The sequence below is a fragment of the Lottia gigantea genome (assembly GCF_000327385.1).
Source record: "Lottia gigantea unplaced genomic scaffold LOTGIsca_93, whole genome shotgun sequence".
NCBI classification, from domain to species: domain Eukaryota; kingdom Metazoa; phylum Mollusca; class Gastropoda; family Lottiidae; genus Lottia; species Lottia gigantea.
Genome location: NW_008711042.1, coordinates 181,917 through 201,662, shown reverse-complemented (window position 1 = coordinate 201,662; position 19,746 = coordinate 181,917). Strand labels below are relative to the sequence as shown.

Genomic DNA, 19,746 nt, shown 5'->3' with positions numbered 1-19,746 from the left:
TACTGATTAAAAAATTAATAGAAATTTGACTTTTTGCCTAATTAAGTGACAATCCTACGTTTATAAAGAGGCCCTCACACCATAGTGATTACTAGTTGCGTTTGGCTGCGAAAAAGAAGAGCGATCATTAGTTTCGAACGCAACTCTCATGCAACTGAGTTTGAAGTTGCGTTCGAAACTAATGACCACTTTCAGTATTTACAAGCATACGTAGCTGGTAATAGTCATGGTGTGAGGCACACATAATTTGCCGAATTGTTACAGTTATTATTATATACCGTTTACAGACTATATTTCTTTTTAGATTATTTACGATAAAAAAGATAAATGAAATGTTGACTTTTTGCCCAATTTTAATATTTGTGAATCATATTACTATCGATTGATCAAATTCAACATTTATACCTGTCTTTCCTCGTTTTAATCGTCATTATTTCTCATCAAACGATTCAATCATCAGACATCAATCCTTCTAGTTTTATGAATAATTTCAAGCCAAATGGAATGTATTTATTCAACTTAAATGATTTTTCTAAGAAATTTCTCTAAAGAAATCTATACGATGGGTAAGTTATCTAATTTTTACAGGTCGTTGTGGACTTTCCTAATACGATCTAATTAAATTTCTGTTCTTTCTTTTTATTATATTATTCCTCTCTATTGTAATCTAACACGTTTCCTACATCAGTCTTATTCTTATGGCGGAATTGAGAATTGAGGTTGACCCGGCTTCATTATGTATTGGGACAATTCTGTGGTCCTAACCCGGTCCGCCAGCGTTCTCTGTTCGTACCACCATCTAAAGTCTTTATATATTCAGATATGTGGGATTGTGTAGGTTTCCGTAGTACTCAAAATCTTGATATTGATCTTGATAAGGGATTGCAAAGTTTTCTAAATTTCTTATGTGCACCGGGGACACTGATAGCATCAATTTACACCATTCCAATTTTCAATCAGACGCATTTCAAGTGATGCTATCAGTGTCCTCAATACACATACAAAATTTAAGAAAACCTCTTTACAATCCCTTTAATATATATACCACATGTATTACCTATATATATCATAAGAAGAACTATTTTGTAGGTTGGACATGGACAATAATTGAACTCCTTGTTCTGTTTATTATTTGATTATAAAAGTAAAATAAGATTAAAACTTGTAGAAAATCAATTCACTGGTATGATTAGTTATAAAATATGATTGTGTTTAGTTTAACACCGAATAGACGAGAAGAATGAAAATATAGTGAACAATATAACTGTTAATATACACCACATATGTTACAAATTACTCTCTGATTTTATACTTTAATATACAGGGCGCAGGCGTAATATTGACGGGGGTGGGGTGTGTGTTGCGGTCTGGGGGATTAATATAAAACGAAAGGATAGTGTTGTCTGGTTCTTGGACAAACTTCTTGTCATTAATCTTTACCGGATTGCACATTTACAGCCTAATTCAATGGCATACTGAGGTGCAAAGACAAGGTTTAAATTTTATATTCTCGAGGATTATAACGCCGCAGTAAATAGTTAGGAATATTTTTGACTATTTCGTTAATCTTAACCAAATCTGAATTTCAGCTACTAGTCACTCTTTTCAGTGTTAAAATCTGGCGTCTGGTTCCCCAGCAATTTAATTAGTCGCCACATTTCAGTGATGCTTTCAGCTCAATATGAGCTCTATCAGTTCAGAAAATATGGCGGAGCTCAATTTAAACGAGCTCTGAAGCTTATCCCTTATTATATATTTAGCTTGAATATTATCATCCACGAGGTTCAATGAAAAAAACCGTTTTAAAAAAAATGCACCGGTCTTCCTTTCATAACTTCAAATTCATGGGACATAGGAAATATTGGAAAAATGATAATTTATGACAGGTCGGGACGGGTGATTTGAAGAAGATGGATGAGAGTAAAAGTGTCATGTATCGTCTGTCAATAGCTAATCATAAATAATATAATAAAACAATAGGTGTTGAGAGTGACAATAGTCTTACTTCCTATTTATTGACTGAGTTACCTGTATTTTTACCTATACACGACTAATTACCTGTAATTTAGACACCTGTCATAATTCAACAGTAATATTATAAATATATCTCCCAGACTCTGTTTTATTTCATGGTAAAGTCTACCAACGAAAAGTCAATAATTTGCAGATTCAAATCTTATACAGTTTAGTAAATGTGGATTTTTTTTATTGTTAAATTGCCGTATTGTGAATCATATTATTATATATGAGTGACACATTGTGATAAGTAAAATCAAATTTTGGTCGTATATAAACCGTTACAGGCCACATTTAGGGGACCAAAATACCTCAGAACGTGTAAGGAACGAATTTTGGATGTTTCATTAACTGTTAATGTTTATATTGGATGATATTATCCTTTGAAGTGCAACAAAACGTGGAATTAACTATTGTACCAATTTTTATTTTGACTCAAAACATAGGACGTGTGAAAAAGATATTCTAGGAACTGATCCGCAGACTCGAAGCAAAATAAACAGTGGATTAAACTTAATATAATTTCTAAGAGATATGTGCTGTTAATGAACAATTGTTGTATAATATAAATAATATGGCCGGTTCAGGTAAGAATTGTTTTGTGTTTTGTGTTTTGTTCTCAATTGTCCCGGACGCCAAAATGTATATTTGCAAATCGATACAGATAGTTGAAACAGAGCTCTATTAGCTGGAGATGACTATACAGATAGCTGAAATTAAGCCCTATCAGCTGGTAAAGTTAATATTTAGATGACTATACAGATAGCTGAAATTGAGCTCTATCAGCTGGTAAAGTAAATATTTAGATGGCTATACAGATAGCTGAAAATGAGCTCTATCAGCTGGTAAAGTAAATATTTAGACAACTATACAGATAGCTGAAATTGAGCTCTCTCAGCTGATAAAGTAAATATTTAGACAACTATACAGATAGTTAAAATTGAGCTCTATCGACTAGAAGAGTAAAAATTTATACAGATAGCCGAAAATGAGCTATATCAGCTGGTAAAGTAAATATTAAGATGATTATACAGATAGCTGAGATTGAGCTCTATCATCTGGTAAAGTAAATATTTATACCGATGGATGAAATTGATCTCTATCAACTGGTAAAGTAAATATTAAGATGACTATACAGATAGCTCAAAATGAGCTCTATCAGCTGGTAAGGTAAATATTTAGATAACTATACAGATAGCTGAAATTGGGCTCTATCAGCTGGTAAGGTAAACATTTATACCGATGGATGAAATTGAGCTCTATCAGCTGGTAAGGTAAATATTTAGATGACTATACAGATAGCTGAAATTGGGCTCTATCAGCTGGTAAGGTAAACATTTATACCGATGGATGAAATTGAGCTCTATCAGCTGGTATAACATTATTATTATTAAAAGGACAGATTGACTATTGTCGGGGGGGGGGGGGGGGATGATTTTGGTCTCAAGAACAGACAAGTCGTCTTTTTAACTTTTAAACGGGGATTTTGGACACACATGGATATGAAGACTAAAATTTCGATGGTGAGCTGCGAAAACTATTACTGATTAGGCTTAACTAAAAAAATTCCTGTTTCTGAGACTAAGGTATGATTAGCCATACGGATGACGAATCTAGGTTTCTTCTACTCGAACGACCACACGTTTCTTCCCTGTCAGTAGATTTACATAAATTGTGATTACATCAAATATCTCACGAGACATTTTATATTTTATTCATGACTCGGTTGTCAAACTGTATATCTTGTCTCAACTTAGAAAAAGGAAACGTCAATATTCTATAATTAATATGGCACGATTATTTATAATGATGTATCAGAGATTTATGAAGGTTCTCATTTTCTTGGCTTCCTACCACCTGAAATTGTCTGCTTCAGGCATAGCTTAATCATGTAGCTCTGGGATGGGAATATATAAACTAACTACCAATGGCGTAGTCAGGTTTACGTCCGAGGGGGAAGGGGGGATATCTGAGATTGCTAGAATTGGAAAGTGGTATCAGATGTCTAGAAGAGAAAGAATAAGATATATCATTTCATACGTAGACCATTAGACCCAAAACAGGAATTGACAAGCCTCTGGTAGATTATACACGTATTTTGTTAGTCCGAAACAAGACAAATTTGGCCCTAACCGTTCCTAGGAAGTGAATTACGGATGGTCAAGGAACGTACTGATATCCCATCTGTAGATGATGGGACGGGTAAAGGACCTGCTTTGTCAATTAACCCAACCGCACATGCCCTCGGTTTATTGATTTTTTCCATGTTAGTTCAAAGGAATTTTAATTGAAATATATATATAATATGTGTGTTGTATCAAAATTTCTACTCGACTGCCTGACATAATATTATTTATATTTGATAAGAAATGAATTTGATTTTAGAAAGGTTTATCGATTTGACACCTAATCTATATAATCAAATCAAAATACCACATTATTACTCAGATTTGAAAAGTTTCATTTAATCCAAACGCTCTGTACAATGAATAAAAAAACTCAAGTACTAACATTTGTTGTTTCAATAACAGAAACATTTCGTGATTTGTTTAGTACAATACAAGAAAACAACATGAAAATACGTCGTAAAGTGTGAAGTGACATGATTGTAAATGTCATCAAGTAATTATAGATAATCGGTCCAATTATGCACATAGTACAAATCAGCATGTTTATATTTGAATGAATGAATGAATGAATGAATGAATGAATGAATGAATGAATGAATGCATGAATGCATGAATGAATGAATGAATGAATGAATGAATGAATGAATGAATGAATGAATGAATGAATTAATGAATTAATGGATACATTCATCTGAATGAATAAGATAACGAATGAATGAATGAAAAAGAAAGAAAAAAAAAGGAATGTATGACTGACTTTGCTTTATATGTCGTAAAGTCAAATCATTTTCTCCTTTCAGAGTTATACCCAGTGCTTCCAAGGAAAGACAGTACCGACAGAGACTCACCTCTCGACTTTGCCAAAATGGATTTGGGGTGGAATTTATCCGACAGGCCACAAACGAAGACAGTTTTGGAGAAAGCGTTTAAAAGGAAGAGATCGAAACCGAAATCCAAAGTGAATCGTGCCTATTTAATTAAAAAATCCCTCCAAAAAGCTCGTGATTATTTGCCGTCGTGTGATTGCTCATGTTTGTGTTTAAAGGAATATATTATGAGGATATTTCCATTTATTAAAATCATGCAAGGTTATAGTTTACTGTATGATTTCCCCTGTGATTTAGTGGCTGGATTAACTGTGGGCATCATGCATATTCCTCAAGGTAAGATAGTTACGTCCCTTTGTCATTTATTGTATTGAAGAGTAACGCCCCTTAGGCATTTTTGTGTTTAAGTTTTACGCCCCTTTGTCATATTCCGTATTGTAGAGCTATGGCCTTTTGTCATTTTCCGTATTGAAGAGTTGCACGCCTTTGTCATATTTTGCATTGTAGAGTTACACTCCTATCGCCCCTTTGTCATTTTCCGCATTGAAGAGTTACACCCCTTTGTCATTTTCCGCATTGAAGAGTTGTGCCCCTTTGTCATTTTCCGCATTGAAGAGTTGCACCTTTGTCATTTCCTGTATTGAAGAGTTACGTCCCTTTGTCATATTTTGCATACACGAGTTATTTCCCTTTGTGATTTACGGTTTCTTGCCCTTTTACGTCTCTTCTTTTATAAATGGTTATCTATTTTAGGAATGGCCTATGCTCTGTTGACGCAGCTTCCTCCAGTATATGGTCTCTACACTTCGTTTTATCCTGTTGTTATTTACTTCTTATTTGGTACTTCTAGACACGTTTCTGTTGGTAAGTCAATCCGTTTACAATAACTTACTTAATACATACATCATCCTCATCATTATTTACATCATCAACGTCATCAACGTCATCATCAGCTTCATCATCGTTATCGTCATCATCTGTAGCCGCGAAAACTGTATCTCCTCTCATTATTATTATTATTATTATTATTACAGGAACGTTTGCTGTGGTCAGTCTAATGGTAGGAGCAGTCGTAGATAAAGGTCACGTAGCTTACCAAAGATTGGAATTACTTCACGCTCAGGCGTTGGCAGCAAATATGACGTCATCACATCCTGCTTTGAACTCCACGTTCTTAGACGGTAAAAACCACATAGAGAAACTAGATGAAATTAAGGTAGCCTACGCCATGTCCGTCACTTTCGCCGTGGGAGCTCTTCAGGTGATTATTTTAATTAAAACATTGTACATAATGCCCTTGGTGTCTCTTTTCAATTACTTGACCCGTTTCCTAACCTGAGGCCTTCTAATATTATCGAAAATAGAAAGACAGAAACAGCAAGGAACCTTTCTACCAGCTGGTTCTTTGTCTAACCTCATGGTATTGATCTTTCTCTGCTTATCCGTCCCAATTTACAAGTCTCAAAAATAATGATGCTGTGAATGGCGTGTTTCCAATACATATACATGTACCTTACTAAATAGTCTAGTTTAGACAATTAGTCATGAGATAAGCTGGAATGATGAAGTCTGCTACCTTATTAAATATACAAGAATTGTAATGATATTATTTTCAGTTGATCCTAGGATTTCTGAGATTAGGTTTCGTGACAACGTTTCTATCAGATCCCCTGATTAGCGGGTTTACTACTGGTGCTGCCGTCCATGTGTTTTCCAGTCAGATTAAATCAGCGTTTGGTATCACTGTCGGTCGTTACAGTGGTCCTCTTAAACTTATATATGTAAGTATATAACTTAGTTGTCCCAGGAACTATCTTCAAGCTTTGTCAGGTGATATTTAGTGGCTATGCTGTCCAACACAACCACCTTCCTTTCCCAGAATCAGGCTGACCCGGATTCAGGAATAAGTATGTGAGCCCCCCTCCCCCAATTTCAAGCCCCCTATTTCTATATACGAACTAACGATTCGTAGAAAAACCAAGGGCTTGTCGTCATACTTTTCTTTACCTGATTGGGCTAATGAGGAAGGTAGGAGAGGTTCAGAGAGACAAATTCTGCTTTTTTAAGAAACTGACACGCACCCCTCCTTAAGATCATATTTCATTCAATACAACTTAGTATTTGTTCCTCTCCAGGCTTATAGAGATTTCTTTGCGAACCTTCATACAGCTAATATGGTAACGATGACAGCGACTATTGTGGCTATTTTAGCTTTGATTGCTATAAAAGAAGGTATTAATAACAATAGGTCATTGAAAAATAAATTAAAGATTCCTGTTCCTATCGAATTACTCGTGGTAAGTTTATTGTATTCTGTTTTGTTCAGATTTTGCCAGGAAAATATTGCCTTAATGTGGAAATAAGATCATCTATTTGTCTGCATTGTTCTGACCAATGTGTTAACTGGCTGCTTGCTTCTTGTGATAGCTACGCTAAGCTTAATTGGAATAGCATACTCACAGACGTCTAACTTAAAATTGGAATGGTGCAAATCGATACCAATAGTGCCCCTGATACATATAAAACGTTTAGAAAACCTCTGTCTACGGTCTATGAAAGCCATTCTCACCAATTTACAGATACCGTTATCCCAACGTCGCGTCTTGTATAATATATATACGTGAAACTAAATGATTTACAACAGACATCACTAAAATTATTTTACAGATTGTTGGTGCTACAGCGTTATCATTTTACCTTCACCTGAATCGAGAATTTAACGTAGAGATAGTAGGAGAGGTGCCACGGGGGTAAGATACTTACTGATATTAACCTCTGATTATTACAGCCACAGGCTCTTGTGACCTATAGCATAAGATACCCTTTCTTGGTGGTCAACCAAATTAAAATAAGATTACAATTTCAATTCTTTTCCTTGTTTCTGATGTTTCGCCTCCATTGTAATCTAACAACTTTCTACAGCAGTCTTGTTCTATCGATGTTTTTTTTAAACCAACCCGGTTATCAAAATCAATGATGAATTGTGGGATAGCGGAACTAAAAGAGACTGTCATATTGCTCTACTTTTGTTTTCCCTATCATAATTCTTCCTTGCAATCAAGGATGAATGCAAATACAAGATGTGTTATGTGTCTGTCACTAATAAACGCCCAATATTAATATCAATCTATACTCTTTCAGATTGCCTCCACTCAATATTGATAATCTAAAATATGTTCCTGATTTAATCGGAGAATCATTTGCTATTTGCTTCACGGCGTTTGCTATTTCATTTGCAATGGCTAAAATACTGGGGGATAAACACAACTATGAAGTTGACGCTAACCAGGTTTGTATACTGTTAAAATATTCTCGTTAATTTACAACATATTCCCTGGCAGCTATTTATCCTTCAGACTATTTTATTCAGTATTTCAGCATTTGCAATTGATTATCAACTTTGCAAGTATCATGAGTTTTGTTCAATTTGCTACGTCTCGACTCACTACATTATTCTCATTGTTTCTATATTTTTGCAGGAATTGGTAGCGTTTGGTATTTCTAATATGTTCGGTTCCATGTTCTCGTCATTCTGTAGCTCGGCCTCGCTATCTAGAAGTATGGTACAAGATAATGTCGGTGGTAGAACACAGGTAACTGGATATTTATTGCTAAAAATAACCTGCTCTTGAGAGACTGGGCACATGCACCCATATTTTAGAAATTTATTCATCGAAAAATTGAAGTTACAAAGCCATTATCACAAAGATTACGTCCTAAATACGAGAATGACAAAATTTCGGAAGTTGGAATAAATTCGGATTTGTTATCATAAATGTTTTTGAGATCCAGTGGGCTTATAGCTTTATGAACTATGCCCAAAGCGTTATACAGACGAAAGCGATTTGAAAAGGAGAATTCGACAAAAACCAAGATGTGGCACATGTCCTTACCATCCTGCATCATTCAAAAGAATTATTGCTAATGTACTAAACTTTAATGATATTAATATGATAATTTATTCAGGTAACAAGTCTGGTATCAAGTTTTTTAGTTATTATAGTGTTAGTTTCACTCGGTCCTGTATTTAAATATCTACCCAATGTAAGTATTTTATCAGTAGAATTTTCCATTCACCCACAGCCCCTCTCATAAGATTGTAGAAATATTCTGTTTGAAAAATGGTGCTGAAATGAAATAGAGATTTTCTGTTCCTTTTTTTGGAATCTGTAGGTTCTAGGCCCTCTCATAAGATTTTATTGTTATTAAACAGTTTATTGGAATAAGATATTTGGATATTGATGTTGAAATGAAATGAATTTAGTCTTGTGCCCTGATTTTCTGCTTTTTCTTGGGTTAATTGAGAATTTTTAATAGGAATTGAAATATGCTTTCAGTTTATTGATTTCGATCAGTTAAATACCATGTTCACTCGACAAGTAGTTACCATTTATCTCTATTTCAGTTGTAAAATGTGATCTTTCTTAAAGAAATAGAGTAGATTTATCATTCTTTACTCAACTTATTTAAATATTGTCTTTCTTTACGTTTTTCCATCTGGTTTATTGTTTTAATACATCTATTATTTATTTCAGTGTATCCTAGCTGCTATTATTATCGTCTCTCTGAAAGGTTTATTTCTTCAATTTACCGAACTGAAAAGATTGTGGCGAGTTTCAAAAGTGGATTTTGTAAGTCGTCTCATATTATTATAAAATATCTCTATTATATCTATATAGTCCATATCTCAGTCGAACATTTACACCAGCGAATAATATCACGCATGATTTACCGTCAGATGTTAATATAATATCTTTATTACGCAAGAGTAAAATCTCAGGTCTTCAAGGGATTGTAAAGAGGTCTTTATAAATGTTTAATGTGTATCGGAAACATCAATTTACACCCTTCCAATTTTCAGTCAGACGTCTGTGATTCCTGCAATTCCACTTAAACTAAGTGTTTCATGACGTCACTGCTCGCAATTATGTGATAAAGCATAATGTTACAAGTGACGTCATCAAACACTTCTTTTTTTACAATCCCTTTAAATTATCGAGATCCTGAGTTCTATCGTAAATCTGTCCCCAATGCAACCAAAAGACAAAATAAAACAATAAATAATTACATTGTGCTATGTGACAGAGAGAAATGCCCTATTTTGCTTGCAACAGATGCTAAACTACATGATTTGAGGTACTGATAGATGTATTATTATCGGCTATGATATGATCTTATCTTAATTTTGTATCATTTTTTCTGTATGCATGAGAAGCAATGTATCGCTATAAGCTGCTATACAGCAATATTCATAATATATTTTGTTATTTATTTCAGTCTAATTAAGATTTCGTTTCGTTTTTATTGTTAGCTTTTATCTTCATATAGTCGCTTCTGTTAGGGTCTAACGACAGCACTTTTTAACGTTCGTCAAATTAACCTTTGAGCTCACTCACTCGTCTGACATAACCAATGAAATTTCTACCTTCTCCAGCGCTGTCATTTTGTGACGCGGTGTTTATCAGGTCAGGTCAAGAGGTCAATTTGAGAAACCTTGAAGAGGGCTATCGTTAGACGTAACTGAGATGGCTATAGTAAAGATAAAGGCTAATGATAAAAAACGGAACGAAAGTTTGGTCTAATTTTAATTAAGACTGCTATTATTATGAACTCGTATTGTTATATATAGATATATCACCATACATTACTATTAATGTCTATTTTCCTCTGCATTACTATTATATATTTATATATTTTATTCATTGTTTTGTAGAGTGTGTGGGTTGTAGTGTTTTTAAGTACAGTATTACTAGATGTTGACCTGGGTTTATTAGTTGGTCTTATATTCAATTTAATCCCAGTTTTATTAAGAACACAAACGTAAGTTACACTTTTACACAAATGTTCATTATCTGCCAGAATCCATGCTTTCAATCTACTCCACAAAGTCATTTGACAGTTCTACGTCTTGATACTCTATTTTAGAAATTAAATTTGCATCCTTCAATTGAAATAAGTATTGATTTTATTGTTGAAAATCCTTGCATATCCGAAACGGTTCGGTCGTTTTCTTAATTATTACGACTGGTGAGAGGAAATATGCCTTGATCGAGATTTTGATTAACGGAATTTCTTTTGCTTGTACATTCTTCTTTTTTTATTAATATGCCATTTTCCCCTCTTTAATGAGCTGGAGGGCTTCTTTCTCAAGATATTTAATACCTTAAAGATATATTTTGACTATTGCTACACTAACCATATTAACTCTATTTGTAAATAACCTAGAAGTTTCTACATATAGAATTGTCTTATTTAACTTTTGTTACATCATCTTTTCATCTAAAACCCAGCTTTACAAAAGCTGTATGGTAAAGCCGAGATTCGTAATGTTATTCAACTATGTATTGAATCTTACGATTGAAATTTTTCAGGCCATATACCAGCTTATTAGGAAATGTAGAAGGAACTGATGTTTATGCTGATATCAGTCTACATAGAGAGGTGGGTTTTTATTAGAGGATCACAGGAGCATAAAATAATAACCAAGTAACAACGATTCAAACCCCAAAACATAACCCAAATTCAAAAAACCCGCATATTTTCAAACCCTGTCCATCATTATGTGTACATTGTCTATAAAAAGGTCAAAATATTTTATATTGTCTTGATTTTATTAGAAACTTGATAACAACAAAATACATACCTTTAATTAGCTATGATGAGTCAGGTTCGATAATTATTCAGAATTACTCTAATAAATAAATATTGTGAATATCTGGCAAGTATAAAATTATCAAAGCGCTAATACCCCAAAAAAATATTCTCAGCTTTATGAACTAATTTGTTCTAAAATCCTCAAAATTTTTCAGGCTAAAGAAATTCCAGGGGTCAAGATATTCCGCTTTGAATCAGCTCTGTACTATGGAAACGCAGAACATTTCCGTAAGAAGTTGATCAAGGATACGGGATTGGAACCAAAAGAATTGAAAAGAATAAAACAGATAAAACATGACGAAGATATGGCTAGAAAACACAACGACGTGAGTAATTATTTATAATTGGTAGAAACACCTAATTCACTGAACACCTAACCAACCTTTTCATCCATTCATTCATTGGCGAAATTTCTATTATGTGGCTCACTTAATTTATGATTTTTCACAATCACGTGACCTTTTGACTGACATCTAGCGTTAGTTTCTAATTAACTATATTCTCAACCTCCTCTTTCATTTTCTTAACCACTAAAATGTTACTCCATGATTAAACTATTACAAAAAAGGGCTTGTAGATAAGGAAATTGTTGTAACTATTTCGACAGCGGGAAAGCTAAATAACAATCATCTGATTTAATACATTTTGACCAATTCTGACGAATGATTAACTGATAAAGAATCTTGAATTTTTTTTTCCAAAAATAAATCCAAATGATCTCATCGGAATCAGATTCTGGTTTACAATACCGAATTTAATATCGTTCAACTGTCCTCGAGAGGGTCATTTCACCCACATATTCTTTTCTAATCAAACAAAATCAGTTTAAATTTCCCACGAGATTCCATCAACTTCCTCGACAAATATAACTAAAAGAGTATTTTAACCACTAAACCATATTAGATGGGAATGATGAATCGGCCATCAATCTCCAATTACCGGTTTCCTACCACTTAGAATGGACATAGAATTTAGATTTGTAAACTTGGTCATCAGCGAAAGTACCTAGTGTCATAACTATACAACAGAATACCTTTATAATCCAATAAATCCATAAAACAACGTAATTATTATGAAAAAACACATACGCATCCAATATTTGCATAGATTGTTAACAAAGACAACTTACCAAATATAATGATTTTGATTTATAGGTCTGCATGGCAACCAAGACTGATTGGAAGGATGATCCATGTAACCATAGCGACACAGATCCTAATCCTGATGATAAAGAGAATGATGAAGTGGAACCGTTTGCTATAATATTAGATGGTTCTACTATACAGTATATAGACTCTGTTACAGTCAGAGTTCTAAAAGAGGTACAGTATGGTTTATATTAATGATACCACATTTTAAAATAAAAATCACAATGTATTATCCTAGAGGATGTTCTAAGGGAATTGTAAAGAGGTTTTCTAAATTTTTCATAAGGATTTCGCAATAAGTGGTGTTATCAAACACTTAGTTTTATTGGAATTGCAGGAACCACAGACATCTGATTGAAAAATTGAAATGGTGGAAATTGATTCTATCAGTGTCCCGATATACATAAAAAATTCAGAAAACCTCTTTACAATCCCCTTTAGATTTTAAGAGCCGTTGACCTTTCATACATTTCAAGATGGAATGCATCATGTTCTTTGGAAATCATTTACAGGGTAGTAGTTTGATTAGCACTTCTTGTTACATTTATACAGAATTGTCATGAATACAAAGAATGAAAGAAACAATTGTGAACAAGGATAACAACTTAGGTTCACAAGGATCCCTCGTTTCTACCAGCTGGTCCTTGGCCAAAACTCTTGGCAGTTATGTTTCTCGGATGACATATTCCAGTGTGACCTCTGCAAAAAGGCATACCATTATTTTGCTAGACCTGATAAAACACAGTAATGCCTACCCAAAATCATTTCTGAAGCACAATCAAATTTCAACACGTTCACATGTTACAAAGTTGTACAATGTACTTTGATAAGTAATGCCCTTCCCATAACGTAACGGAAACACAATACGTTTATATCAAATTTATATTTAAAATGATTATTTACAGATTGTACAAGAATTTGCCGCAGTTGATATTGAGGTTTTTCTGGGCGAATGTAAACGTAAGTTGAAATTATAAGATTATCAAACCATAACATAGTACACATGCATGCCTTTTCTCACTGATCATCCTGCGAGCAACTTTCAAAACAACAACATTGTGATTTAAATGGGATGTTGAACTCTCTCTCTGGCAAATAGACCTTCACTAAGTATAAACACTGCATCAGACTAAACTAATTATATTACGTTCTATTTCAGCACCAGTACGTTCTATGTTAGATAAATCGGGGTTCTATAAGAATATTGACAGGAAGCATGTCTGTGCCACCATTCACCATGCTGTTAGAATTGCTCAAAGATCTAAAACTCTACAAGTTGATCCAGAATTCCAGGAACATAGAAATAAAGCAGTTTCCATTGATGTAAGTTTTAAAAAAAATCAATTAATCTTTACAGCAGTGTAATCACATTGGCGATATACCCATCGAATTACACAATAACGTGTTTTTTACAATACAATCCAGTCCAAAAGTACAAAAACCGATGCTGTATTGGGATAGACAAGAACTGAGTTCCATATTCTACCATTTAAGATGGGCACAAACTGCACTCTATAGTAAAGTAAAATAATATTTTAGTGCGCATTGTAATATTTGCGTATTATAGTCGCAAATGTATGTTATCGAGTGATATATCTCAACTAGTATTTAGCTAGTAGGTCTTTAACGATCGGGGTATCGGTTTATCTCAAATTTGAATGACTGAAAGTCTCTACCAAACGAGCCCTCAGATCTGAATGGCTGTAAGAAAAAAATACCATATGGACAACAGTAACCTTCTGTTCGAATTCTCTCTTATTGTAAAGATGTTAAAGAGTTAAAATGGAAGATTCTTGGTAAATAATCTCTTACAAATCTTCTTATCTTTCCAGACATTAAACAGTGATTACGTCATGGCTCCAGAGTCCAGATTTGTCAACCTAGATTTAATGACGTCACATTCCGATGCTGATTCGGATTCCGAATATATTCCTGTGAGTATAATTAAAACTTTTGAATTTTCTACATTTCTCGAATTATGTGATTAACGATATTAACAAACCTCTGATTGTTAAATTTCACATCATTATAGTGATTTATGTTGTCCAATTTCAACCGAAATACTTGAATATTAATGATCTACAATGTACATATTTACATCATTTTCAGATTCAACAAAAATCTCATATTAATCCTAAAAACTTCGCTTTTCCATTTTCCCAAATTTCCCAAGAATCTGTAGCTTTTATTTTTGACTTTATTATATTTGTCTATTTCAGTGAGGAAAAGTGACTTAATTTGAAATAGAGAGAAATTAGCATAATTTATTTAAATTATTTAAAATATTCATAAAACTGGCTACCGTTATTAATGTGCGTACGTATAGAATTACCGTAAATACTTACGTACCTAGGAGCGAAATAAAGAAGTGACTTTAATATTTAAATACTATTTAATGCTGTAAATATTAGAATGTTGAAATGTAAAACTGTTTATAAGAAGCTGTAGTTCGCTGCTTTCATAATGTTCTGGAAAGAGTGTAAAAGTAAATGACTGTGAAACTGTGCCTTTGTTTGGATTGTGTAAATGTAGAAGTGGTACTCAGACGAAACTTTAAAATGTCTGGATAAATATGACTTAGACATAAACCTTTAAAGACGATACATATTTACCAATTTGGAGACATTTAATTGCTCGTTCATAATATATATTTGCGACTATAATACGCACATTTGGACAAGACGCAGCCTTACACGGTTAGAGATTCGGGCAATCTCAGATATCTCGCACCCTCTCGGACGTAAACCTGGCTCCACCACTACCGTTACCGTACTTTAAAAAGACAAAACCAACCACAAAATATTACTGCTTATACAATGCTAACATTCAGCAAAAAATTGAGATATTTTATGGATATTTTATGGATATTTTACGGCAATGGAATGCAAGTGCCTACATTTAATATATATGATCTATCAGGACCGTCGCTATAGCAAATGTATCGAGTTTGACAAGAAATCTATTTTGTTTTAAAAAAATTAGAAATATAAACATAATATCCGCTAAATATATCGTTTATTTGATGTCTACGGTAACGGTGGATACATTTAAAGTCTACCGAAATCGTTGCGATGGCCGACATAACTGGCTGTAAAGACAACAGGTTTTTTGCCTAGACTCTAGTTACGGCCCTGTCTATTTCTGTGAATATAACAAAACACAAGGGAATATATTATGGTATAACACACTTTAATAACATAACGTGTGTTTTGTTATATATATTTACTCGTGTTTTTTGTTATTTGTGCTTTCAGCTTCTATATGTCGTTCAAATCATATATTAATGTTTAGGTCAACAAGACCTGTTATTTATAATAATAAGATGATACTTTCTAATCATATGAAAACTGAAAAATGTGCTTTCAGCTTCTAACTGTCGTTCAAATCTTATATCAATGAATAGGTCAACAAGACCTGAGATTTTAAATGATAAGATGACAGCGTTCTAATCACATGAAAACTGATCTTTTAATAATAATAACCAGTGAAATCAACTAGAATTCTGTTTTTTTAAGGCTGAAATCGGATTTCTCGAGTCTATTTTAGTCTCATAATAGATATAAATACACCAGAATTCTATAAGATGATATATGACAGATTTAAAGGAACTCACTCCTACGCAATTCTAGTATTACATGCTATAGAACTAAAATGGAAAATATTTTATAATATTCATGAAAAGGGGATAATGGAAGACAATGGCCATCTATTTGTGTAATTTAAGATCTGTAAAAGGATTATAAAGAGTTTTTCTATATTTTTATGTATTGGGACTACTGATAGCATCCATTTTCATCATTCAAATTTCAGTCAAACGTCAATCGTTGTTGCAATTTACATTAAACTAAGCGTTTTATGGCGTAGTCTCGCAAAGGTTCTTAGATATTATTAGTAGCCTCTGTGGTAGATACGTCTTGAACAGTTGAAAAATTACAGGAATCAGAGACATCTAAAAAAAGATTGGATGATGCAAATTAAGGACATCAATGGCCCCGATACACTTTTAAACAAAAATGCTAGAAAATAATTCAAGAATAAAACGTGTGCCTGCAATATAATTTTTTTTATGTAAATATTATTTAAGTGTGAATATTTATTTTAATTTATGTAAATATGTAATTAGATAAATAAAGTTCTCTGAAATCAATACAGCTGTTTTATTTTATTTGTCTACAAACATTCGATGTCAGGGTCATGTTAAAATTTGCGCGTGTCAAGGCAATTAATTTAAGTTTTTCGTTGTATTTTTATGCACCGTATTTCGTGTATCTAACCCTTTTCCGCAGTCTAACAGTATTCGATATTCGTGCACATCTAGGAAACATCTCCAGGAACGTATCGAACGATTTCCAGCCCCGTCGACAGGAATCAATTGGTGCCGGGGCTCAGATTTTATACTAAGAAAGTTTGAAGATTTAAAGACCCAGATAACTCATTTCTGACAATTTTGAGGTCCAAAAATGTATCAAAGGAAAGGTTGCTAGTGCTACCCTGTGAAGAAAAACACAACAATATAATAATATTTGAAGAATTGTAATAATCACAGACAGAGTAAATTGATTCTAGTTAATCACTAACTTGTTCTCCTTACAAATACACAGTTTGAAAATCTACAAAAACACGGAATGCTACAATTATATTATATTATATACAATACAGTATTATTTTAGATATAGGTAACAGGGGGCTTTAGATCAACATGTCCTTGACTATACATTATTGGTGGTGTTCAGTCAACTCGTGTACATGTCAACTCGTGTACATGTCAACTTGTCAACAGTTAACTCGTCGAATATGGACCACAGAATAGTCAAAGAAGGGTTTAAAAGTAATTTATAAACGCCTGTGGTGCAGCAAACAAACAAAGGGAGAGAATACCCTCTACCTTCCCCTAATATTATTACATCATAAAGTATAGGCTAGAATATCTCCCTCCATTCTAGCCTCTTGCACATATTGGAAAGTTGTTTGCTTCTGTCAAAATAGCTATCAGAGGCAGGTGTTTCAGTTTACATAAAGGGAAATAAATGTTTTAGAAAGTTCAATTGAAAGAAATCTGTTTCTACTATGTTTCTAAGTAAATAATACATTTTTTACATAATAATACATACATAATCTTAATACATGTGATACACTGTTGAAAAAAGCGTGACATTATAGTACAGATTAACTGGTTTGTTTGGACAGTCTTAATAAGTAGAATAATACATGATGATTTGTTAAAATTGTTAAAAGCTTGAACATAGTTTTTGGATAAAGTTAATATAAGAGAAAGGTCAAGGGAGAGTCATGATGATAGGAAATTAATCCAGGAATAGGTAGGTAGGTAGATGACAAGTTAACGTTCGATTCCAGCAGATGCTGATATCAAGGAATGGAAAAACTGGGTTAAATAAGAATGGGTTATTGAACCATTAACCAATCAAATCATAATAGTTTGGTCTGAACAGCCGATGAAAAAGCGTGTTTTAAAAACATTTGGCACCATATTCAGTTTCAGTGAATTTGATAAACTAGTCCCATGCTCCTGGGTATAAACCTTATTGTTAAGTGGCATAAAGATCTTAATAGATGGTTAGTTTAGACATATTTTTGGAGTTAATTCAGATTTGTAAAGGTATTAGTATGTATAGTCGAGTTCCATTACATACAGTTATCAAGTGTTATCAAGATGAAAGTTAAAAAGTAATATTAAGTATACAATGTAATACACAGTATATTTGGTATCAGACCAGAATAGACAAGGTTATAATCTTTAAGACACAAGTTATATAGATATACTACTTCTAGGTTTATTATATACTGCGTTTCAAAAGGTAATATATATTAAAGCAGGTATCTAGAACAATGATGATATAAAGAAAAATAACTGTCATATAATAATAGTAATACTGATAAACAAAGAAAAAAACTGATTTTATGAAAATAGCAAGCACTGACTATAAGAGATGAGAAATACATCTAGACTGGCCCTAGGGACGTTTTAAGAGACACTAGAACACATACATTTTCTTCAGTTTTAGTGATAATGCCACAACGTTACATGCGCTAATTTTATACCATGAACTTTGCTCCAAGAGTTACCCGTCTTCAATCTGGTATATTTCTAAATACTATTTATTATACCTCAAATAAAAGAGACCAAGGGCATTGTGAGAGTTATTTCCCATTGATCAGGTATATTAAATACATCATGTTCTATGGAACTGGATATGTAATGAGTATGTTTTGACTTTCCTGTCAATTCAAAAAAAGATTTCAGCCCCTCTTGGAGACCTCGAGCTAGCTACAAGCCTAAACAGACAGTGCCTGTAAGTTATGTATTAAAACATTGAAGGACATGTATAACTATCATTGATCTATTCACATCAGTGCTTGACTATAACCTACCTCAACAATTAATATCTCAAAATAAATTGCACTACAGATGTCTAAATAATTATTTCTAGCTAGTATAAATTCATTATGCGTAAAACACCGGCGTTACCTTACAGCACTATTTAACAGGGATTTAATCTTTAAATTATTCCTGATATAGGTAAACAGTCATCTCAATATCTAGATACACAACTATCAAATATTCAACTACTTTAAAATACTTTAAAATGTACTTTGCCACAGTTTCGTGGTTTTTTAACTTTCATATTTTCTTCTTGATTTTTGACAAATATTCAACTGGTTGTCCTTATGATTCCTAATGTTTTGTTTTGTAACTTCTACTCTTGATAGCTATACACAACTACCTGGCAAGTCTTCCATCTTCTATATTTGTCTTGTTAACTCTATCTTTCTTATAGCTTCTATACCCTTCAGTTTGTTTTATAAACTCTATATTTATTATAGCTTGCATCCTCTTCAGTTTGTTTTATAAACTCTGTTTTTATTATAGCTTGCGTACTCTTCAGTTTGTTTTCAAGTAAGCTAGGATATTGTCTATTTACAAATTTTACAACTAAAAAAACTAAGAGTTTA

General features: G+C 33.1%; 1 protein-coding gene across 1 annotated transcript; it reads left to right on the top strand.

Annotated features, from left to right (window-relative positions):
• Positions 1-5,010: 5,010 nt before the first annotated feature.
• On the top strand, positions 5,011-11,970 carry LOTGIDRAFT_134793 (hypothetical protein; the record flags this gene model as incomplete). Its single annotated transcript, XM_009068723.1, has 14 exons — positions 5,011-5,308; positions 5,726-5,836; positions 6,007-6,054; positions 6,106-6,233; positions 6,589-6,753; positions 7,108-7,269; positions 7,640-7,722; positions 8,114-8,261; positions 8,452-8,565; positions 8,939-9,016; positions 9,508-9,603; positions 10,686-10,792; positions 11,344-11,413; positions 11,782-11,970. 14 exons carry the CDS (start codon positions 5,011-5,013, stop codon positions 11,968-11,970), a joined length of 1,797 nt encoding a protein of 598 aa, XP_009066971.1.
• Positions 11,971-19,746: the final 7,776 nt, after the last annotated feature.